General features: G+C 34.6%; 2 protein-coding genes across 3 annotated transcripts in view; one reads left to right on the top strand and one right to left on the bottom strand.

The window, feature by feature from the left end:
* Nucleotides 1-413: 413 nt before the first annotated feature.
* LOC124364567 lies at nt 414-11,979 on the bottom strand. Of its 2 annotated transcripts, none has more exons than XM_046820124.1 (2): nt 10,032-11,979; nt 414-743 (listed from the first exon to the last, which is right to left on the bottom strand). In XM_046820124.1, the coding sequence occupies exons 1-2, from the start codon at nt 10,530-10,532 to the stop codon at nt 729-731; spliced, it is 516 nt and encodes a 171-aa protein (XP_046676080.1). In that variant the 5' UTR covers nt 10,533-11,979; the 3' UTR covers nt 414-728. The 2 variants fall into 2 exon arrangements, with proteins under 2 accessions (XP_046676080.1, XP_046676079.1); XM_046820123.1 differs by having other exon boundaries at nt 414-704.
* A 402-nt stretch (nt 11,980-12,381) lies between these two features.
* The window catches only part of LOC124365478 (patronin-like), a 28,156-nt gene continuing 14,593 nt past the window's right edge, over nt 12,382-25,944 (top strand). The window contains exons 1-4 of the mRNA XM_046821460.1: nt 12,382-12,411; nt 18,281-18,517; nt 21,565-21,766; nt 23,545-23,637. Of these exons, the coding sequence (XP_046677416.1) occupies nt 12,382-12,411; nt 18,281-18,517; nt 21,565-21,766; nt 23,545-23,637 (562 nt within the window). The remainder of the gene's footprint in view (nt 12,412-18,280; nt 18,518-21,564; nt 21,767-23,544; nt 23,638-25,944) is intronic.

The following is a 25,944-nucleotide window of genomic DNA, read 5'->3' as shown; positions in this document are numbered from 1 at the left end:
TAAGACAAAAACCTCAAAATGTTAAGACAAAAAAAACCATTGACCCTAACTTTTGCTAGGATCATCGTAGATATTTTGTTCATTCCATTGTGCTTCTATTGTATAGACCTTTAAAATGGTATGTATGATAGGGGTTGCAATTTGAAAATATAAAGTTATTCCCCCATACCCTTCTATGAAAGAGATTGGCGACATTTTTTATCCCCAAAACACCCAAAAAAGTAATTAAACAAGTATGGTGAAGGTTGTAAATTGATATCTTAATCCGTTTGGGGTATTAGGATAAACGCTTTTGAAAAACATAATTACTTTCGCTCATTTGAAGAGTTACTTACCAATCAAAATATCAGGATATAACTGGTTCGTTGAGCGTAATTAAAGTTTTAGAATTAGTTTCAACAGTAAGAGACGACTTACTTGGGCCCAATCTGTGGTGGAGGAAGAGATGTCCTGGTGGGACTTGGGATCCAGCCTGTTCGGCCTCAGGAGCGTGGCTAGGCGCAGCACCATAGTGTCAGCGAGCGTTCAGCACTTCACCATGTCACCGAACAGATTAAATGACACTTTAATCGGTACGGTGCGAGTACCAGTTCGATCGTTAACGCCTCACACTGTTTATTGTTCTGTGTCGTTACGTTAGAAGTCAACTGTAGATGTCTTTTGTTTCTAATGAAGATCAACCTCAATACAGATGTATGACGTATCTTATGCAATTCAAGTTACAAAAATTAATTGTCATACGGCTATAGGAATAATGGTAAATCTCATATTAAGAATTTGTACACTATGTTCAAATACTCGTACAATTATATTTTAGTTTTCCCAAAAATTGTCGTGGTAATTCAAGAGAAAATCTAACATGGATTTTGTATTTAAACTGTCAATTATAAAAACATTATAGTCATTTCGAAGAACTAGTATGCGTTTAAATTCTTGCCTTTAAAATGAGACAAACAAGTATGGCGCGTATATTAAACATTCCTCTTATAAGGATATCAGGATTTCGTATTTACCTTCGTTATACGTTACAAAAGGAATAACACAACGTTTCGAGGATTGGAATCTATCCACGTCGTCAGGTGGGATAGACACAATGTTTTTGTATGTATTAATATCCCCCACCTGAAGAAGAGGATAGATTCCAATCCTCGAAACGTTGTGTTATACCTTCTGTAATGTATAACAATGTAAAACGCCCGAAATCCTGTTATCCTTTCAAAGCTCCTTCGTCAAAAACAAACTTTAAACAAAGATTTGCTCTTGTACTCTTTTAACTCTCCGATGCAATCGGCTATAACGTAAATATCGATTAGTAAACCTTGAATTGTAAAATTTAAAAAAAATATTTAAAATTAATCAATTGATTATATATATCTGAACAAATAAAGATATTAAAATGTCTAATACATAATAAAATAACTCCTTGATATTTGTAAAAATGTATTTGTACTTAAGGTACAAACTTTATCATCTATAACTCTGATGCGACAACACGGGGTGTTAAAAATGTGGTACAACAGCCTGGAAATCTGTGACGGCTTGAAATAAACAAATGTTTCCCTGCAGTCGTGTCGTGAGCCTAGCTTTGTTTAACGTTTGTTAGCGGCATTACTTTGAAGCGTCGTCACTCAAAACTGAACAAGTTACCGCGCTATAATTTCACTTACACATACATCTCGAAAGATGACTTGTTGCTAAGCTTGCCTCCTCAACAGTTTTACGGCGCTGATGACAAATTACGTAACCTAGACTGGCTTTAAAGCGTCGATTACATCAAATACATAACACTACGAAAATCAAAATTCATAATACAATCACAAATATCTGGAAATACTCGGTTTTATACAGTAAATATGTGATCTATGAATTCATTTACGTTTTACTAGGCAACGCCGCCGTTTTCATGTATGTTGTTCGTTTTATTTTATACAAAGTATTAATTACACAATGCAATATTTGAGTCTTTTAAATCTATTATTTTCTGTAGGGATTTTGTTCCTACATCAAAATTCCCGCCGTTTCTTATCTGTTCTTATTTCACGATTCACTCAATATGTAGCAGAACAACAAACTAAAGGAACTATGCTTAATTTAGGAACAAACACTTCAATAATTAAGAAACTTTACACGAAAGATCTTACAAAAATAAAATTTCTTAATTATTGGAGTGTTTGTTCATAAATTAAGCATTTGATTCCATTAAGAATACGCTGGTAGAATGCAAGAAAACAATATGTCATTATGTGGCCGTTGACAGATATAGTGCAGTCATTGATTGAAGCGTTGTTGGTCCGAATTTTTTTACTGTGAACCGAATTGCATAAAATTTTGGAATTAGGTTCATATTACCCTTGACTTCAAAAGTGAAAATGATTTAAAACTCCGCAACCACCACCCTGGGAGTGGTTGCCACCCCTTCTCGGGAAGTGAATTTTATTTTTTTCAAAATAACCTCGGATATCGATAGAAGGCCTAATTTTAAGCAAAAAATCATCTATAACGTTTTTCGAAAAATCCACTACTTTTCAAGTTATTGGCAATTGAAAATTCGCAATTGTTTCACGTTTTTCATCGGTTTTTTTTTGCAAATATCTCCAAAAATATTACGTTTTATCGAAAACTTTATAAAGAACACAATTGTAGCAGGTAAAAGAATGAAACAATTTTGTTCTTTATAAAGTATTCTAAGTGCAATATTAAGCTAGATATTAAAAACCAAAGCAGCTTTTTATTTTGTCTGAAATTTAATCGATGTGGTCAATGCCATCTAGCGGCGAGCAGATGCATTTTAGGCATTCTAATAAAAAAAGAGTTTTATTAGTGCTTGAAATAAGCTTTAAAATGAGCACTATTAAAAGTCTTTTGCACGTAAAAATAAGTGAGCTGTATTGCAAATAAGAGGAGCATCTAATGTTTTTTTCTTTTAAATCAATGGGTTTTCATAAGTGCCATTTCCATCAAAATTAAAAATTAATCGTTATTCCGCCTAGAATCAACTTTATTATGAAGAGTTTAATAGATTGTATCAGTTTGGCTGCTTCAGGACACATATTTTTCAAAAAAGTCCACGATTAAAAAAATTTCAAATTTTTAAAAACCACCTTTTTTTTAATAATATCTCAAAAATGACGACATATACGAATAAAAGTGTAGGTATGAAACATGTAGGTATATTTCTGACAAACAATTTGGATTTTTTTGATTTTTCTGTAAAACAAAAATTGACGGAAATATGATTGTTTAAAGAGCGCGTGGCGGCAGCGCAATCACAGCCTCTCTTAAGCCCTTTAACCCTTCACCGTTTGAATAGAAAAAGGTTTTTTACTATATATTGCAATAGGATGTTGTAGCTCTCTTAATTACCTTTTACAATGGTTTTTTTATAAATTGTGGATAGCATGAAAATTGGAGTTATGGTCAAAAAAATAATCATATTTTTTTCTACTTAGTAACTGAAAATTTCCGACTGAATATTTGGAGCAATGTGAAAAGTACGCAGTATAATAGAGACCCAAAACTATTGTAATGTGTATATATAATATATATATATATATATATATATATATATATATACATAATTATGGCTCATATATTTTGGAAACGTAGGCATGAAATACATACCAACTTTCTTATATGTATATATAACACATTTGAGTGAATTTTGTATAATTTGTAAATATTTTATCCAATAAATGGCAATTTTTTTACTCTAAATTAAATTATTTTTAAATAATATGTAATCATATATATTTACTGTTTTTAATTTAGGGGGTAGTTTTAAGGGTAGTAAAAGCTTAAGAATATGATAATCATTTTCGAGAGTGTGGATTAATATTTAAATCCTTTTCATTTTATCAAAAAAAAAAAATTTTAACAATTCTTTTATCAAGGGGTAGTTTTCAAGGGTTGAAAGGGGGTTAAAAATTTGATAATTATTATAGAAAATATAAAATATTACTAACTCTATACTTACATCTTCTTATATCATACCAAAGTATTTTTTTGTGATTTTTTCAATTTAGGGGTTGTTTACAAGGGTTGTAAGATGTTCAAGGGGTTGAAAATGATTTTAATATGAGGTAATTGTGTTAGAAAACACTTTCTTTAAAATTTCACCAGCTTACTATTAAACATGTTTTCTAGCGATAAAATGGGCTCAATGTCGATTTTTCCATTAAGGGGTTTGTTTTACACCCCTTAAAAAATAATAGGCGGAGTTCAGATCATTTTCACTTTTGAAGTTAAGGGTAAGATGAGCCCTAATTTCAAAATTTCATGCAAATCGGTTAACAGTAAAAAAAATTCGGAGGTAAGGCCGTATTTTTCGCTTCAATGACTGCACTAATAGTCGTCGTACAATGCTGTAGGTATGGGAAAATTGTTTCATTATTTCAACCCTTTTAATTACTTTCCAAAATGTGGCCTATATTTGTCGAAAACACCGAGTGCCTATTACGATATGTAAAGTTATAGACAAAATCTTATATTTTATCACGTTATTGACTCCACTCTACAGGGCTGCTCTATATTAGCGTACAATCAATACAAGCAACTAAAACCCTGTTTAGTAAACTTTCATTTGTCATACACGTGTTTCGGCATTAAGCCATCTTCAGTGTACAATACCTCTAAAGCAAACAATACACAATACACATAGGTGTTTAAGTTTGCTATTTTGTATACTTGTATATTGAAGTACGCCGTGAATACGAGAAAACGACGTTTTTGGAACAACAAAATTTTTATAATTGCGTAGACAGGCTCGAATCAATTTCAAAGTTTCGAATTAAATTTCCAGAGTGTGTTGACGGGATCGTATGTAAAAATCCAATTAGGCGGCCATTATTTGGCTTATTAATACTTTCTCCATTTGGCCGTTATTCGATTATTTCCCGCTCCCATCACGGTCTGAATGCCGGCAAGATTACAAGGGCCCCCGGCCAGAGCCTTGTAGCTCCGGGGATACACAGATCAGATAACTGGCAGTGACTACTGGTGCAGAGAGGATGATAGATGATCTGATATTACATCTCGGTCACTGCCTGCATGTCGCCTGTAGGAACGATGATATATCATCACTGACACGGGGACCGGACTAAATCTGCTCATCTGGTTCAGTGGTCGTACCTGCTATCGTGCATCTTAATTCTAGCCCATTGTATGATGACTCCACACACTGTAGGAATCTCGAAAAATTTTTGAAAATCTTGTGATCTACAATATCAACTCACTATTTCAGAAACAATTATATAAATGATCGTGACTGTCTTCTTAACTTGTTTCACCTGTACTCTTTTAAAGTAAAAATCTAGCATTTGGTCTGAAACCAAAAAGGTTTATTTCCAGACTGGTTATTAGATAATTACAGTGATTGTCCCCTTAGAGACCTCATTATCATTGGGTAGATAGCCTCATTATAGACAAGTTATCGTGTCTGATCAATCATCATAAGGTAAGTAACACTAAAAGAAATAATAATAATTAAATGGAATTAAATTTTCACTGCCATTTTATGCGATTACTTTACCCCTAGGACTTGCAATCGATGTTATAATGTCGATCTGACATACATACGTGTTTTGACGTAGTACATAAATCAACACTACCACCAATATGTATATACCAATTCAAACAGAAATAATTGTTGATTTCAATGGTGAAATTTGTTTTTTGTTAGGCAACAGTGATGTCACGGTGATGGTCATCAATCTTTCCGGGAAGATCGTCTTCATCTAGCCATTTTTTAAATTAGTGATATATCATGGGTATGGTTTATGTTAGTTTATAGCTTGTTGTAGCTTTGTTTTGGGCTATATTACTCGTATGTTAAATTTTGGTATAACTAAATAATAATTAGTGCAAAAACTAAACTTTCTTTTATTAATTTAAAAAATTATCGTATCCATAGTTACAAATTTAGTATAACCCACCACTTTCCAAAAATAAAGTGTTATTTTTTAGTGCATATAATGATCTAAATTTTAGTATATTTTGGAAACATTTGGTGTAAGAATTATATTTTTGTTGTACATTTTTGAAAATAATCGTACCCTAGCAACAAATTTAGCCTTTCTGAAACAAGATCCTAATATTATTAATTACCTTTTATTATTATTATTATATTACCACACTTTGCCAGGGGCAGTCCCACAATTTTTCAAAAAAAAAAAAAGGAGAAGAAGTACAGTCTTTGTATGGTTTTATTGACAGTAGTTTTAGACCATAATCGTCTCCACATTTTCCAGAAAAAGTAATGTATTACACATGTAGGTTTCTAGTACGGGTACAAGACACTCCGGGTTAGTTCTATGTACAGACCACTAATAACTACTGACGACTGATAACGTGGTTGTGTAGTGGCGCTACGTAACACGGATGAGACGCGGTATCCCGATAGCATGTCAATCCGGCCGGTGTTTCCTCTTGTTAATTATGTATCGCGGCGCTGCAGAGTCGTCGACCGGCAGCCCCAGCCTGCCCGCGGGTGAACGGTCGGGTAGCTGCTCTCATCGGCGCCCGGCGTGTGCGAATCTTGTTAGGCCACTACCTCATTTCATAATAATGTCCTGTAACATGATTAGTCTTGCACAAATACATTCATTCCGTCTCCAGAATTGTATATCGAAATATTTCTTCAAATTTAAATAATACTAATATTTGTCTGCGCCTTCAAGTTTTTTTTAACACATAAATAACAGTTTTTAATAAACCTACCTCTCCTCCCCCCACCCCGGACACACTGTCACATTGACTCCAGACATATATATATATATATATTATATATATATATATATATATATATATATATAGATTGGCATTGGCTGCGTATAGTTTGGGGTTTGTGGCTTTGATCGATTAAATCAAACAATAGTTGAAACTCATCCTTTTCGAATAATTGGTGCAATTATTGTTTTTATCTTGAGCAACTCGGGTCTACGCACAGGCCACATTGCCTGTGTACACCCATTTCCTTACAGCAACCTTTCACTGAGGGAGATAAGATAATAATTTATTACAAGAAAACTATTTAGTGCCTTTTATTTATTCATTAGTTTAATAATTATTATTACGTGTATCTTTTCTGTTTCTGTGTACAGTGTAAAATCTTGATGGAAAAACTCATTCATTCCTGCTTTGCACACAACAAAGATCGCTCATTTCATTTCCACAACTTACACAACACAAATGATTACCCTATCGTCGTGTAGTTTCAGAGTACAACAATACAAAATATATCGTGAAATCCACCTGATTTAAACACATTTTTCCACGGATCAGTTGTTGCGTTTAGCAAAATTTAACCACCCAACCAACATTTGTGATTATAAAGTTAACTTCTTAATTTCAAACGCTTTATCGTCCGAGTACTATTAATAAAATCGCCCCCCCTCAATCATCAATCGGGACATTCCAGAAGTTGTCTGGGACGACGCTTGTACAAACCAACGTTACCACAACAACGTATCCTATAATAAGACCTCCAAGGTCCCAAGGAGGGTTCACTTCTAGCGTATTTATACCTTCCACTTGTACCTACACTGTGTACAGCAAAAACAGACGTGTCACTTAAAATCTGGACAATGCTATTTAGGTTGGTATTGGGGTACAAGGGTAGATCGATAGGTCTAGTCTGTTATTGGAGTTGGTGGGGCTCCTTAAGTGTTAAGGATTGTTGCTAGCTTAGATAGACACCACTCTGACTGGAGAGGCTGTTATAGAGCTGGGTTTCCTCCTTCTAAGGGGACATGACAGAGATCGTGCTCAAAATCCTTCCTCGTGGATCTTAACAGGAGGCGGCCCCTACCTCAAACCTTACCGATCCAGAATATCCTGTCAGTCCGGAAGCAGTGCAAAGGTCCTTATAAGACAAATGCAATTCACGTTATCCTGTCCTAACAGAACTAAAAAGACCTCCAATGATAATTTATCATCTCAGGTAGTGCCATCTAAATTTTAATTTACAACTACACACTTTGTTTTCTACACACAACGTATATATGGAGGGAAGGTTTATTTAATGCGAATGTTGGTTTAACCCTATGCCACCTTTCCACTCAATGCAGTGTCAGAAATCTAGCACTGTGACACACTTGACTCCTAGGATCTGGAGTTCAAGTCCGTCTGAAGAGACCCTAAAAACGATTCTTCTTGAACGTCTTCTTCGCCGATATTTGCTATTTTTTCATACGGACTAGATCCCAGGAGTCAAGTCTGTCACATGCAGCTTAACTTTCTTTCTTAATATTTTAATTGTTCAATCTAAAATGAAATATTCAAGAGATTGTGGAGGTTACACTACAGAATTTATTCGTAAAGCGATGATCGATCAATTGCCCAATAATAAATTACGTACCCGTAATCGATTTCAACAGTGATGTAGACGCCATTAACTCTAATTTGTTCCCATAAAAGCGTCCATAGGTCACAAGATACACTAGTTAGGAAAAAGTTGCAAGAGTTCCTTTTGACGGTTTCTCCTCTTTCTGCAACTAAATATTTCTTTGTCATAAAATTGCTAATTGGATAAAACGACTCTGCGTGTAAAGCAAGTAATGGCGAGCAAGCGAGCGGAACAGGCTGTTTGGAGGCCTAATTGAGTGCAAGCCTCGGGCTCGAGTAAAAGGCTTGTGAAAGAGATGGGAGAGAGTATGTCGTGACTGGGCGTGTGTGATTGGGCAGTCAAGTGCCTGTGTGTCTGTCTCCCTCTCTCCGTGCTGGGTATAGTCTGGCGAGTGAATCGGGATGTCCCAGAGGAATCCCAAATACACAGAAACTAAGGAGGTCTCCTAGTAAGGCTGTTGACTATCGTCTGGCGAGTGAATCGAGATGTCCCAGAGGAATCCCAAATACACAGAAAACTAAGGAGGTCTCCTAGTAAGGCTGTTGACTATCGTCTGGCGAGTGAATCGAGATGTCCCAGAGGAATCCCAAATACACAGAAACTAAGGAGGTCTCCTAGTAAGGCTGTTGACTATCGTCTGACGAGTGAATCGAGATGTGTCTCAGAGGAATCCCAAATGCACAGAAACTAAGGAGGTCTCCTAGTACGGCTGTTGACTATCGTCTGGCGAGTGAATCGAGATGTGTCCCAGAGGAATCCAAAATGCACAGAAACTAAGGAGGTCTCCTAGTACGACTGTTGACTATCGTCTGGCAAGTGAATCGGGATCTCCCAGAGGAATCCCAAATACACATTAACCAAGGAGGCCTCCAAGTAAAGCTTTTGACTATCATCTGGCGAGTGAATCTGGATGTCCCAGAGGAATTCCAAATACACAGAAACCAAGGAGGCCTCCTAGTAAAGTTGTCGGTGCCTCCATAACTGAAAGTGTTGTGCAAGGCACTTGACACAGATGTTATAAAACTGACACAAATAATAACGCGGTTTCAATAATCGATTATTGAGTCGATAGATACGCAATCTTAGAGTGGCAAATATGAATTAGTTTTAGATTCTAAACTGAAAGCTTAGGACTAAAATCACAATTTTGTTCTAGGCTACCGCACAACATCATTATCGGTCATCTCGATCTTTGTTCCATGTCTAACAGTTACACTCCCAACATTTACGCGTCTTCCATTATCTCATTTTAAAGAATCTAAACGCATTCAACTGCTTTTATTTTTTCGTTAGCATTATGAATTATTCAAAAACCCTAAGAATCCACTTATAAACAAACAATTCATTACGAACGCCGAATCACTAAATACACAAACCCATAAAAGAGCCCATAATTTATAAAGCCGTATCCAAATTTGGACATCTTACACAACTCTCTGACCAAATATAGCCTATAAGACATTTAATGGTTTGAGCTACAACATTTGTTCTAAAACTCAATGTTGTTATACTACGTGGTTGTTTTCAATACTATTCTGTTTGAAAAACGTATTTTGGAAGAAGAAAATTATCTCTAGCCTATTTAATTGATATTAGTTCATATGTACAGAGATTCGTCTCATTGTTCCAAAATCTCATCGGGTGCAAATTCTACTGTTATCGATCACTAGAAGGTAAGTGTGACACAAACCAGGCTGTATGGATAAATGTACCGGCCGACCTGTTGACACTGACACTCGGACACAGACACAACTTCCAACAAACACGCAAGAACCGCGAGGCCGCGACTGACATACCTGTACCAGAACCGAACCGGCTTCTCCCACCAGCCTCCATTCTCCCACCAGACCATTCCATTCCGGTGTTCCCATTCCGATTCCTCCTCCGTCCTACAAGCCCACAATCTCCGGAGCCCGCACCGCTTCGGCTCCGCTCCAGCGGTTTTACGAGTCGCCGATGCACGAAAGGCGCTGCACGATGGCAACCTCGCGCTGGTAGGTTCGACGGCTAGCGCAAGGAATGCTGCGTCAAACACCGCACTCCGCCCACAGCGCTTCGACAAAAATGGCAATGAGAGGATTTCCAACACACAGTCATGTATTGAGAATTCTACATCATCTCGATGATACATAAGATGGAATAGTGGAGACCGGTGGTTTGTTTCTTGAATTTTAGAATTCACCTTCATCATCGTGATGCTGATCCCAGCTAGGGTTTCAAATTACAAGTGAGGGCCAAAGGTTTGCTAGCTGTGGAAGAGTATTATTGATGAGCATCATGATGCTAATGCTAAATTTTGTTGTAGGCCAGATACTGATTGAGAGTGTTGTCCATAATGACATGATCATTATGTCAAGGTTGAATTACAAGTGGCACCCATTGATTCAACCCATGGCTCAACATGGAGTTGCAGTTTTGATTCCTCCCTCCCCTTCATATTAACCTATTTTGCGAGTATGTAAATAATGTAATTATGGACTTTTAAAGCATTTATTTTGGGAGTAGAGGCGTCAAACCGAAATCAAATCAGCGGGTTTCATAAAAATGTTTCGCCTAACTTATCTTATGTATACATGTGTGTAATAGATATTGGTAATAACCAAACGAAATAGGCCAGAAGTAGCATGTGAATAAAGTTTAAAAATTCAATACCTACTTTCTCATTTTTTATTTGTATGCTATTACCCAAAACCACAAATTTGGTAAAAACCGTTTTAAAGCATTAGTAAAAATGCTATGATTTATACCCACTTAAAAGTGTTTAGCAAAATTATACAAACTTGCATCCCTCTATCATTAAAACAATTATGTTCTTAATTTAATGAATTTGGAATGTAAAATCTGATTTAAGAACTAAGTATCTAGTGAGAATCTCTTCTTTTTTTTATATTTTTTTCTATATAAAATAAAACTGCTTAAACCTAATTACGCACGAAACAATTAGAACCCAAGAGACACGCCAAATTAAGACATTCCAGAATTTGTATTTTTTATGATTTTTTGGGTGGTAAATACTGTTGAAATTGTACACTGGTTTATTTAGGGTGTTATACTAATACTAAAACAAAATCGTACCACTTAGGTTATCACTGTCTCGTACACAACAACAAATTGTTTTATAACTCATGCTGTAGCCTAATTGAGGCACGAAACACTGCACAAAACCTCGTACCCTTGAGGGCACTGCTGAGCAGATGCAGTACTAACTTAAGCCTGTGACCTTCTCGCCTCGACTTGTACTCGCGAAGATCCCTGATTAGCTCCTGTACTGTCAAGCAAGTGGATACATTAACACTTCTAGTGAATGTAAAGTACCTGTCTGTACAACAAGAATTGGGTACTCGTCACACCTCCCTGCCTCCTCTCCTCTTTCACTAGTGATCCTTGAATCCACATCTGTTCTGTATATCCGCACTTTAAACCCCTAGAAACTCTCACCATTCTTCTTTAATGTCAGGCCATTTCAGAACCTTGCACAAAGTTTTTTTAAACATTTTCTAAAAATTTAAATTAAGTGTTTTGTTATAATGAATCAAAGAATGCTATTTGCATTTGTAATAAGTCATAAACAAATTTAGAATTTTATCTTGTTTTAACACAATATTTTTTTTATTTTTTACTTGTTATAACATTTGAGAAGTGACCTTATAAAATAAAGTTATTTAATTAATAAAATAGAAATGTAAGATAGCAGCTTTGTATTAAAATTCATTTACTTTTATCAAAACGTAAAACGCTATACCCACACATGAAAGTACTAAAACCACAAAATAAAAAAACAAAATCAAACTTTTGCACATAAATTATGAAACCTGGTTTATATATACAAATTTAGTACTACTGTAATTGTCTTAATAATGGAATTCTATAATTAAAACTATGGTTTGTGCTTGACTGGACCAACACTATTGCTTCAGGCTCAGAGCAAGGTTCTTTAGACATGCACTATAATACTATCATCGGTTGTAATACTAGGGGAGGAGGTTTTACAGCTGGAAAAGAGAAAATTAAACATTTGTCATCAAGACATTTCAGTACGCATGACAATCACTCGCCAACAGCGAATGGTGGTATGTAACAGCATTTCAGTCTAAGCATCAAAGTGTTAAAAACACAAAAGAATTTTTGTGACAAATGCAAAATCCAGTTTTGCATTGTTGCTGACTGTGACAAGGCAAAGTAACATAAGAAACTGTGAATATGCTGACTTTCATGAGTAAAAGCCTACATGTCATCTTTAAATTTTAACATATATTACATTTCCTAAAAAAAAAAAATAATTAATATTTTGCTTTTTTATTGGTTGACTAATTGGTCTTTTATCTTGTTAATGTTAATTTAATACTAAAGGTCATTCATAATAATTAACAGTTTTAGTGTAATGCGATTAAGACCTTGATGCTTTTAAAAAGTAAAAAAAGGAGAAGATTATAGGCCTAAAAATATGTTTCTTATGTGAATGTGCCTATTTCAAGACAGTAGCAAAAAATAACGGTATTTATTTACAATAGCGTGACCATGGAAAATGGACTTTTTTCTGGGGTTGGGCATTTATAGCCAAGTATTATTATCACAGGTGCATATAAACTGGGGGGAAAGTATATTATTGTATTATATTGATGCCTTTCGGGCATTATTGCGTTCAGGATGGAAAATAACCAACAAAAATTTTTTCGAACAACACTTGGAGGGTTAAGGGAGCGGGGGCATCACGTGATCTGGGGATTCGACTTTTGCAAGCTCGAGTTAATTTTTTTTTCTAAAAGAGCAAGCAGTGCGCAGCACTGCGCAGCGGGCAGGCATCGTTGACAGGATTAACGTACTAGTCAGCATCATTTCAGCCAGAGGTACTGTCAAAACAGAGTTTTCAGAGGATTTCAAAAAATCGTAACTACTTTTGATTTTCGTTGCCGACGAATTTTTTCTTCACTACTGTTTTCAGGGAAAATTGTAGTTTTCAGGAAAAAAAAATGAACATACCTTTCCATGGTCACGTTATTGTAAATTGATACCAAAATAACTATTTATTTTGTTAAAATTTATTTGGAAATTAAATTAAATGATTTTCGACAATTTGTCATTTTAAAATAATATACAGTGAAAAAAGGGATGAAACCGAAAAATTATGCTGGGTTTTCTGCAGTGTAAAATTGTGTCCTCTAAAAGTAATGTGGGCTCTAGAAGTAATTATTACGATTAAGGTCCAAAAAAACTTAAATACCGAAATTAATTATTGATACATGGGTTTTAGACCTAATTGTACTGTATTAATAAAAATTAGTTAACACATTTTAAACTGATCGTGAATGAGTCTTTAATTTTAATAAATCTGCATAGTGAAAGTAATGTTTAGAAAATTTCTTATTTTAAACTTAATGATTAATAACTTACTGTTATTGGTATTAAAATAACAAAAAACAAAGCATTGTTACCAAATTAGCCATAGACTAAAAAAAAACCTTAGTAAAATTTGTGTGAAAATTACATAAATGTTTTAAGTATGTAAACAATTAATTTTCAATAATATATTTTAAACATATAGTATATATTTTAAATACACATATATATATATATATATATATATATATATATATATAGTATACTTTATCCGATTCAGTTACATTACAAATACAGTGATTGAAATATTGTAATACAAATTTTTATTACATATACATTATGAAAAAACTATTCGTTTAAGTCTCACATTCTTGAAAAATTTTAAACCTAAGACTATAAAATTTTAATCCTTATGAGAAATAAACATAAGTAGTCTAAATGTTAATGGTGTTAGATTGGATAGGAAGATATATTTGATTTTCAGAAATATGTTACATATTATAGTTTTTACAAAAATAATGTTTCCAAGGGAAAATTCCTGAGCCCCTGTTTCTGTACGATATTTTATACTTCCGAATCTACCCTGTGCGTCAGCTCCCTCTAACAATTGTGTATTATATATATATTATATATATGTATATCACTAAACCTGGACAGTGGACACTATATAACAAAAGATATGAACCAGAATCTTGACAAAATATATCATGACGTCATAGAATCCTTCTCAAACTCTTAAAAAAAAATGAAACAATATATAAAAAAAGTAAAAATCTGTTATCAAACAAAACAGTTAAATAGAACATGATAGATATAAAATGTTAGTAAACGTGTTTTAGCAAACGAAGCTTTAGCTCAGGAAGTTTTAGCAAACGATGACACGACTCTCTGTTTCAAAGAAAAATCAAACACACAACTTGAAATGACAACATTCACTGAGCTCAACAACTTAATTCAAACATTTCAATGAGCTCAATCTTAAAACAAACCCGTCAAAATCGGTGTTTGTTCAATTTCGTTTGCGGCCGATCCGTCTCTGATCAAAGTCCTATAGTGATGTTGGAGGAGACTGAGATCGAAGAAGTCTACTCGACTAAATTCCTTGGAATACACCTTGATCGAGGGTTGACATGGGATAGTCATGTAGACAACGTTTGTTCAAAATTGTCCTCAGGAATTTATGTTTTGAGGCAGCCAGCTATCCAAATACTGCCCAAATCAGGTACTGATGGACGGCGTACTATGGATTGATATACCCCCACCTGTCATACGGAGTGGTCTTGTGGGGAGGCTGTGCAAATACACATTTCTCTAGAGTGTTTAAACTCCAAAAAAAAGTCGTTTCGAACAATTGCAAAACTACAATAGAGAGAGTCGTGCAGACCAGCATTCAGAAAACTGAAACTGTTGACATTACCCTGCCTCTACATTCTAAAGACGTCTATGTTTTTTCAAGTCAAAATGCAATCTCATCAGAGGTAGTGATATACACTCCATATGAGACTAGAGGCAGGGACAACTACGAACTGGGAGACACAGGACGGTAGTACATGAGCGCTTGCCTTCTCAGGCAGGAGCTCAGTTTGTCAACAAACTGCCAAATTTCATAAAAAGTGCCGCAATGCCTAAGGCATTTAAAACTCGTCTGAAAAGCGCATTGCTCTCAGAAGCTTTTTTACAATACAGACGAGTTCATGGCACATGTTTGGGTGACCACATAATTGGCTGACTGATGCTGGTGCTAGAGTGGGAAATTCGAATAAATGAGCAGTAGGATGGATGGAATAAATTGTATGTACGAAAGTAACCTAGATGTAATGTATGAATCCAAAATTTTAGCTTATTTTCTTCTTTGACAATTGCTATAACATTGTACATGTTCTAAAGCAATAAAATTATTATTATTATTATTATTGGGTGTTATAATGCTGCCAGATCTTCTACCGAGGATATAATACTTCGTGTATTGAACATTCAGTTCAATTTAAGAATATATCATGAGATTATGCTGGGCTTTCCAATTGATGGATTAAAAATTATTTTTGAATCCTTTATATAACCCATCTGGAGTATGCATATATTGTTTGGCCTCATTCCTCTTTACTTTAAAGTACTAATAAAAGAAACAATATTAAAAAGAGTAAAAAACGGTTATCAAACAAAACAGTTATAGTACATGATAGATTACTATATGTTAGTAAATGTTTTTTTAGCTTTATAAGATATCCATCTATAGCATTAGAGCATTTTCTTACAAAAAATGAGTATACTATTTTTATTTAATTCAGTACAGAAATAAATTTACTATTAATAAGAAATCACGGCAAGCACTAGTCAATACAACCTAAACACTAATAATTGACTATTCATGAACAGTAACTTGTAATTAGTATTAATTGTAGGCCTACTGCATTCATTTTTATGTAAACTAAGATGATAAAATTTATTGACAAATAAGTTATATACTGGAATCTCCTATTTCGATTGGTACCAAAAATATTGCGATAACTCTTCTTTATACTTCTACATTAGTACGTGACGTGAAGAAACAAGCACATGTTGCTTCAAACATCCAGCTACTGCATGAACCAACACTTGTATGTTGCTACACTGTACTAGGCTTAAGTTTTTCTTATTTATTTCAATATTGCACATTCACATTAAAATTTATTTTATAGTTCAACTTTGTAGTACATGAGTTTAATAATTGTGTTAATATCGGAATACATATGTATACATTAATGAGTAAGTTTCCTTGTTTGTATATTTAAGTCTTGTATATTTCTTTAATAAAGTATATTTAATTTCTTAGATCATGTAAATTGTGGTTCAGCAAAATCATGCTAAAAATACAATATTTAGAGCAAACTTTGGTAATTGGGTTGCCCCTACACAATAAATATTAACAAGCAGTTTTTAGTTTTGTATATCATACAAACACTAATTATCCGTTTTTCAACATAGCCTGATTTAAACAATAACCTGAAACTTTTTATACCACAATCTAAAAAATGTAGCCTAAAGTCAGCGACAAAACATCACTGGGTGCAGTATAATAAAGAGGCCACCAACAACAGAAGAATCATAGTATATCCTTTAATAAAACAGCCAAAAAGTAACTAATATTGTTAAATTGTTTTGTTTTCTTACATTTTACAGGATACCATATTAAAAGTATTAGTTTTTTATAAATAACGTAATTCGTTAACATAATCTGTGGATAAGCATACATAAAAATACATATGCATGCCACTTTATAAAGCAGCCGATCTGATCACTCAAACCAAAACTCAACATGTGGTTTTACACATAAAACTTCATTGTTCATTTTCCTTTTTTTTAAGGAGTTGCCCAATCATACTAAAATAAGAAAGGAAATTTAGGTTGAAACTAATAGATAATTACCTCAGAATTACCTTAATATTATAGCCTATATTTTCCTTATTACGGTTCAAAATGGAATAATGAATCATTTAACATGCCGCAAAAATTTTCATCTTTCAGACCTACATGTCAACAATGTTTTTTTTTTTACTACAGTATTTCATTAGTAGGGTTATAGAAGTAACGATAAGCGGACCCGAAATTTTATATATAATCCAACACTATCAAAAAATATTTAATATTATATATACCCATCGAATATAATCAACCATAGCAATTAATTAGAAACATTAATTAAAATCATCTGCATCAACTTATACACATATATTCATAATCTACAATAGAAATTGAGTAATATAACTTCTTTTAAATTCAAATAAGATAGTTAAACTTAGAAAACTATACAAAATACCACTATGATTTGTTCGTGTCCTTTCTTTGGTTTTCAAGATCTTTGTTCTGTTTTGTTTTTTAAGTTATTGTTAATTATTTAAATGGTCAATTTTCCTTGATCACCCGTTCTTAATTTAATTTCGTTTTGATTAATGTTTATAGGATTTATTATTATTTATGACATTATGTATTGTTCTAAATCCAGTTTCTATCACTTCAATTTGAAAACATCGTGGATTTTTAAGTTTTAGTTATTTTATATACGGTTAATATCAATTAATAGTTCTGTTATATGTATTTAATATAAAGTATTGATTATTGTTAATAAGCGATACTAAAAACCGGATCCGCTTATCGATATTCTGCCTGAATTATTTGATCCAATAATGGAATGTTTCAAATCAGTTCTACAATTCATTACAAATATGATTATACTGGTAGCAAACAAAATGGAATGGATATGAAGAACAGGAATCCCATAGCCTATGTAACATTGTTGGGGGGGGGGGGGTGGGGGGGGGGGGGGGTGGGGGGGGGGGGGGGTGGGGGGGGGGGGGGGTGGGGGGGGGGGGGGGTGGGGGGGGGGGGGGGTGGGGGGATTTAAAAAATGTATTTAGTAGGCGGGTATTACAAAGTTTTCTGTTTGGCAGATTAAAGGTTCATAGTAATTATATCCTAGTAATTTATTTTATTTGTCTATTATTATTGGGGTGTTTGGTTCTGATTCCTTTTAACTTATTTTAGTTCTTATGGAGTAGATATATGCTCCGATCTCTACTAATTTACGGCTATAAATTGTAATGAAGAATATTTGTTTGATTTCAGTCAACCCTGGATGAAATGGAAAGGAAAAAGGAAAGAATTCTCATGTTGTCGCTTGCACGAAGACAAGCACAGGAGGAGATGAAGGCAAGGAAAGAAAACGAAGCAGCCAGGCGAAAAGAGGCGGAAAAATTAAAAGAAGAAGAAAAAGCAAGAAAGAAAGAAGAAGAGAAGGCTAGGCGAGCTGCCATCTTAGATCAATATAAGCTCAAAAAAGCCATAGAAGAAGCGGAAAGAGAGGTAATGAATGTTAAACATGGAGGTTTGACTCAATATTGTCTAAACAACACTAAACTTTTCACTTTTTTCAGTTTTGTGTTCTAAGAAACGCTATCAAAACTACACAAGCAATAGAGCAATAGTTTTGTGAAAATTAAGTAGATCATCCAGAAGGGCTCACTTCTGGCTGGTTTATACCTTCCAGTTGAATCCACACTGGGCACAGCCAAAACCGACGTGTCACTTAAATCTGGGCAACCTTATGGATGTCCAGGAGCAGCACATCACTAACCGCAAATGTTGAGATTCTGGGGTGCAAAGGTAATTCAATAGGTCTAGTCTACTACGGGAGATGACTGTTGGAGTTGGTCGGATTCGTTCCCTAAGTGTCAAAGGTTCTTGCTAGCCTAGAAATGTGGTTAAGGATCTCATTCCTGATAAGAAAGCTAAGGCCTTCACATATAATACGCTTAATGACAAGAATGGCGATCTGATGAACAATCCTAGGATGATTTCAGAGAAATTCAACATCCATTTTGCAGAAATAAGCCAGAGTTTGAGAGACTCTGAAGGTAGTTCTTCATTTGTTCCTCCAAAATTATTGACTTCATCGAGTATGAGTTTCCTCTATATTTTTTGCTCCAACTGATAAGAATGAAATCATCTCAGTCGTAAAGTCCTTGAAAACAAGCAATTCATCAGGATCTGATGGAGTTTCATCCAGGATTTTGTTGAGCTGTATAGATATATTGGCTGATCCTCTTGCACAGATTGCGAACTCGTCATTTGAATCTGGGAAGTTCCCATCACACTTGAAGCTCTCAATTGTAAAACCTATATTTAAGAAAAAAGGAAGTCCAAATGAACTTAGCAATTACCGCCCCATTTCGATCCTTTCTACATTTTCAAAAGTTCTTGAAAGGCTTGTGCTAACCAGACTTTCCAATTACCTGTCTGTCAATGGAATTTTACATGACCATCAATTTGGCTTTCGTGAGGGGTTGTCTACAGTCAATGCAATTTTTAGTCTTCTAACTGAGGTATCAAACTCATTGGATAATAGGAATCACGTGTTTGGCCTATTTTTAGATCTTACGAAGGCTTTCGACGTTGTGGATCACAGGTTGCTGCTCAAAAAACTTGAAAACTTGGGTATTAGAGGGAAAGCTTTTGATTGGGTTGCTTCTTATCTCCTGAACCGTAGACAGATTGTTGAAATTCCTTTTATTGATGATACAGGGTGCTTGAGAAAACAATTTTCTGAGGAGCGTGAAGTACGCACTGGAGTTCCCCAAGGCTCCGTACTTGGTCCTTTATTATTTTTACTATTCATAAATGACATCCATCGAAGTGTGAAAGGTTCAAAGTTGTTTTTGTTTGCTGATGATACCTCCTTGGTCATCTCTGGTTGCAATCGAGCCGAGCTTGAAATCCAAACCTTTGTTCAGGCCAGTAATTTGCTGCAGTGGTTGGGTGAAAACTCTCTGTTTGTAAATACATCTAAAACCAATTTTCTTGATTTTGGAATTAGAAAGTCTGCTAAAACGTTGATTGAATCTCAAATCATTATGATTGGAGAGTCAGAAATTTGTCCTTCTTTGAATGTTAATTATCTTGGAATGGTTTTGGATGATCAGTTAAACTTTTTTAGTCACATTGATAAAGTCACGAAAAAAACTAAGCAGCTGCATATTTTTGATGTATAGACTATCCTGTTTTGCTAGTGAGGAAATTCTTTTGCTTACTTACTATGGCTGTTTTTTATCCTTACCTTTGCTATGGAGTCTCTATATCGGGATATGAGAGTAAAAAAACTCAATATGTTTTTCGTCTCCAGAAAAGAGCTATAAGGATTATTTTCAAGTTGAGTCGTTCCCAGTCTTGTAGAGGTTTCTTTCGCAGTAATAATATCCTTACGTTCCCATCCATTTATATCCTTCAGTGTCTTTCTTTTTACAAAAAGTATCCCCACCTTTTTTCAGTCAACGTTAATCCAGCCCATAATTACTCCTTAAGAAAAAGAAACAACCTAATCCTACCCTGCCATAAAACATCTTTTTTTAAAAAAACAGTCTTTACTCCTGCATCCGCCTTTTTAACTCTTTGCCATCCTGCTTGAAAATTGTTGTGGACGATAGGGAATTTCAAAATCGTCTGAAAAAATTTTTTATTTCGAGAAAATATTACAGTGTCCGGGAGTACGTTGAGGATAATAAATTGTAGATCACTCCTGTTATATTGATTTGGTCTTGTTGTGTTTGATCTGTCAGTAGTGTATACTTTAAGTTGGAATATTATAATTTTCTTGACGAATGCCTATGCATGTTATGTTTTTGGCAATAAATGAATTGATTGATTGATTGATAGACATAAGGGTGTACCACCCCTGCCTGCTTTGACTTGAGAGGCTGGTTCAGAGCTGGTCTTCCCTTCTTCCGAGAGGACATGCCCTAAAACTCTTCCTCGTGGATCTCGACAGAAAACAGCTCTTACCCCTAACCTTACCCATCCAGAATATCCTGTCGCTCCAGAAGCAGCGCTAAGGTTCTTATAGGACTAAGTGCAATTTCTAAGCTTCTTGTCCTAAGAGAACAAAAAACTAAAGTAGTTTTCATGGTGTTAACATTTTAATTTGAGAAATTTTCATGATCATAGTAATGTTCATACAAGTAAATTTGCCATATAAGTGAAATCAATATTTTTGCAGTAGTCTTTTGCCTTTAGAGTTTCCATCCTTGATTAGTGAGTATAAGCTATTTCAAACAGTACAGTGTTAAACTATCTTAAATTTTGTTTAATGAATTTTACCCATAAACATCAAATACACCACTATAAGATTATCCAGTCATTTTTAATTGAAGGTATACAATTTTGCTTTTGAATGCTATAAATGAGTTTAAAAATGGACAATGTTTTCCATTCTGTTACACCTTTGATCTTTTACAGGGGTTTCTAGTTCATAAAATCAGGGGTTTACTGGTAACCTTTAGTTAGTGAAAGAATTAAAATTGTGTTCGTAGTTAATGTTTTGTCTTTCGAAACCCATGTCAAATGTCTGCTCTTGACAGGGTAAGCTGATAGACAAGGACTTGTTAAACTCGCTCAAGGGTGGGTCCAGCGGCAACCCAACACCCCAACCGAAGTTGAGGGGCAAGACTCAGCCTGCGCGGCCCCGTCCAAAGACTATACACATCGACAGCGGTGCAGACGCACACGACGGTATGCTTACGCCCAGTCGAGGCAAGAAAGGTTCTTCATCCAATCTATCAGGTCAGTACAACACCTCAATACACAATCTTGTACATATTGCCTACTCTCTTTCTACATTTTGACCCCTTCACAACTAACACTTATTTTATTAACTTTTTGTTGTAATTTTTAAATTGTTGGTGTGCGTTGAAGCAGATGTTGAATTTTTATTCGCAAATATAGCAAGATTTTAATACCCCTTTAAAGTTATGCTAAACTGAACATATTTTCTTTCTTCCTCATTTATTCCTTTTTTACTCACTGATATCGATTTTATATCAGTGTATGTAAATTCAGTGCCTGGTTGTGGAAGGGTTAAAATACAGAAATGAAAACCAAGCACCACATACAAACACAATCTTCTTGTATCTTCTAGAATTTTTAACTATTCTCTATTTTCTGGCATTTGTTTAGTAATGTACATTAAGTTACATATTTTTAGTTTTTTAATTGACAAAACCTTTTATTTGAAGTCTAAAATAATTTTGTTTAGTCCATGTTATAGAATAAATGATTACATCCTCCAGCTTTATAATCAGTATGTATTGTTAACAAAACGCTACTTTAAACATTAACTATGTTTGTTTTAAAGTTGTTTTCTAAATTTGTGTTCCTTTTCAAGTTTGCAATAATATCACCTTGTCAGGTATGGGTCAGTCACTAAAGTGGGTGAATTTGTAACTCTAATTGCATGCAATCTTAATTGGTTATTGGATGCAATCTTGGATGTGTTTGAATATTTGTCAAAATCATGTATAAGACTAACAGAAGGAGTTCTGAATATAATTTTGAGGCACAAATACTAATATTTTAATGTTTTTAATATTTTAAGGAAAATTGCAAGATGCTGAGTAAATATTTCATTACATGCAAGAATGTTGTTAACATATTCATTGTACAGTATTTACGTAAGAAACATTAATTGTTTTGGATGTTTTGACATCTATCAGGGCAGATATTATTCACAAGAAATTACATATACGTAGATCATTAATAGATCATTAATATTTTAATTCTTTGCGGGTGGCTGAAAAATAGGAAAAATGCATTGGTTTTTAGGTTCAGGACAAAAGAAGTTTTGTAGAAATACATTTTTGTGAAACATTTAGATGTAAAACTGATTGTGTGCTGGTGAATTTATACCAACTAATTTTTCTACATTTTTTTGAAGAAGAAATTATGCCAGTATATCCACTACCAGTTTTTACTTATGTTAATTTAAATTAATAATAAGGCAAGTTTTGTAAAGATTTCCAGCTGTTTTAAAAGACATTCAGATATGTCATGCTCTATAAACGTTGCTTGTACTGTTCTGTTATGTATAAAGGAACAAGATAAAATATATTTTGATTTTAAATCTATTTGGATTTGCTAGAGTAATTATTCATATTTATATTTTATTACGAATTACACATCCCATTTCAAAAGTTTTGGTATAAAAGTGGGATGGCACACACCCACGCAAAATAGAACTGACCCATCCTTGTAAATAAATTTAAATGTTATGATTTTAATTTTATGATTGATTTTAAACCTGATCTCTACACATTTTTTCTGGCAATTTTCAAAAATCATTACTCACGAGCATGTTCAGCAAAGAAGCTCTAGACACTTTTAACTTTTCCAACATTAATTTTTATTTAATATTTTGCATTGTTTCTTTGGGTTTAATGTGTTAATTTTTGTTTGTTGCATTTATTTATTGAAGACTATTATTGTAACACTGCACTAACTGATGTTGAGTATTGTACTGTAGTTTCCGTTGTGTTTAGTTGTTGTTTTGGTTGTGTTGGGTACAGTGTTTAGTCCTCCTAGTACAATGCGCAGAGACTACTACCGAGGATCTCAGGACTGTTTGGCGGAGACCAGGAGGACTTCCACCTCCATCTCAGGTACTACACGTTCATAGCGATAATCTGGACAGACAGATTCATTACAACATATATCACAAACATAGCCGTATGTTTTCTTAAGCAAACTGAAAGTGTTTTTCCGAATTATTGAAAATTTATTTGTCACATGTTACCACATGTAAGGAAAACACAATGTGAAAGATGTTGTAGTTATAAGGTTTGAAATATCCAGGTTACAGACAAAATGTTCCTAACTGTTATATAAGTAGACAATTGTATGAGGTATTCCCTTCCTGCAATTGGCGGCACTGCTGATGAAACCACTAAGTCATCTGCTACCCCTTTCCGTTACTGTCATCTTTAGAGGATTGTTGCAACACCAAATTATATGTTTTGATTGAGAAATCTGAAGTCATTGAAATGCAGAGGAGAAAAGAGAGATCAACCCAATTTTAAGTCTTATTCTGCCTGTCCCCATGAGCCTCTGGCCTGTGCGAGGATCTTATCAAACAGAAGAAGGGGGAGAGTCGGTACAGTACAAGATCGACGGTACTGATAAAAACACAAATCAAATTTGAACCTGTGCCATCTCTAACTCAGGTCCAAAGTCCTACATGTTATACCGCTCGGCCATTGACACGTTTGACAAGAAAACGTGCAGAAAAAATGCCAATAGAGTTGCATAATAAATAATTTTTTAACACTTCGGGGCATGAACCATTTTACTTCCATGAATGTTGTATTCGAGGAAATGTGTGTATGGACAATATAACAAATATTGGTGCTGTCGTCACTAACCTAATAATTATATTGATGACTAAATGTGAATTACTTAAATCCGAGATGTACACACAGCCCCTTGTCAGAAATGACTTGTAACAATGAAGTAATGGAAAGCAGAAGTAGATGGTTCCAAGCTTTCACCAGCAATACTGCCTAATGCTTGAAGGGAAATTTATTTCAGAAAACCCCTGCTTCAATACACCAAACACAAGTTCAAAAGCTTTTTACTCTTGATTTGTAGGTTATGAAAAGCACAATCTCTCCAAATAAATAAAACATCTACATGTATTCAAAAAATTGAATGAATAATGAATTCAAAGTGTAGGATGCAAATTTACACCCTAAACACATATTGGGCAAGATTAGTCAATATATTCATTCCTAGTTAATATAAGATTAAACGTTCATTTAGATTTTACTGTACTGATACTGAAATGCTGATTGTAAAAAGTAACGATTGTGTCCCAGAATATTCGAGCTATTATTAGTTATATTATTAATAAATGCCAAGTTTTAACTTTGTGAACATTTCGCTCGAGTGGTTTTAATACAGTGAAATCTTGCACGAACTCCTTAACCCACAGTATTAATTTTTTGTTTGATTTATTTTTATTTTCTACATTTTTTATCTAATAAAGTTAGGATTAGGATTTGGTAATGAAAACAGGTCTGTGGGGAATTGGTCACATTTCGCCAGTAGTGTAAAGGAATATTTTTCAATCCTCTGCTTCGGCTTCAGTTTGCTTCATCAGTTAAGCACTTCTGCAAAGACGTACGATTTGAAATGTGGTATCACAATCCTAGATGGCAACAAGGTTTGCTGAAGTACCTGAGTACAGGGATATTCATGGCAACAAGGTTTGAAGTTCATGAGTACAGGGATATCCATGGCAAAAAGGTTTGACGAAGTACCTGAGTACAGGGATATCCATGGCAATAAGGTTTGCCGAAGTACTTGAGTACAGGGATATCCGAGATGCGTAGAGTTTCTATGACGTTACGTTTCTGTGCCTTTTAAGAATAATCTCATTAGATTGTATTGGTGGTCTCCACAAATGAGAGCCATCATGAGAATGGAGAATGAACTGCATTGTGTACTGTGTTGTCTGTAGTAAGTACTCAGGGTCATTGAGTTTGTGTGTTTGCATGAGTCGTAAGTGTGATGCATATTTTGTCATAACTGTTGATATCTGTGTTGTTTGTGAATTGTACAGTGTCATCGAAAAATAATGCCTAGATTTAATAAAATTATAACATCAAAACCTTTCATGTTAAATGAGTAATTCTTTCACTGGACGATAACTGGTGAACGCAAGTTTTGTTTTTAGTTCGTCTGTTTGTGTTTCCCTGTCTTTGTGATGCGCAGACAAGCTGCGCAATCGTCAAGGTCAGCCGGCCACAGACGCGCCGCCGCTCAGTACGATGTTGACCGTGCAACAAAAAGCACAGTGCGTGATTTGGTACGCGGAGTCAAAGTCAATTGTCAGTGTACAGCGGCTCTTTCGGAGAACATATCCGGGTCAAACAGCACCTAATAACAAAGCTATCGTTCGAATGGTTTAA

This window comes from Homalodisca vitripennis, chromosome 6 (assembly GCF_021130785.1).
Source record: "Homalodisca vitripennis isolate AUS2020 chromosome 6, UT_GWSS_2.1, whole genome shotgun sequence".
Classification (NCBI taxonomy): domain Eukaryota; kingdom Metazoa; phylum Arthropoda; class Insecta; order Hemiptera; family Cicadellidae; genus Homalodisca; species Homalodisca vitripennis.
Note: the sequence above shows the minus strand (reverse complement) of the source record. Positions and strands in the feature narration are given on the sequence as shown.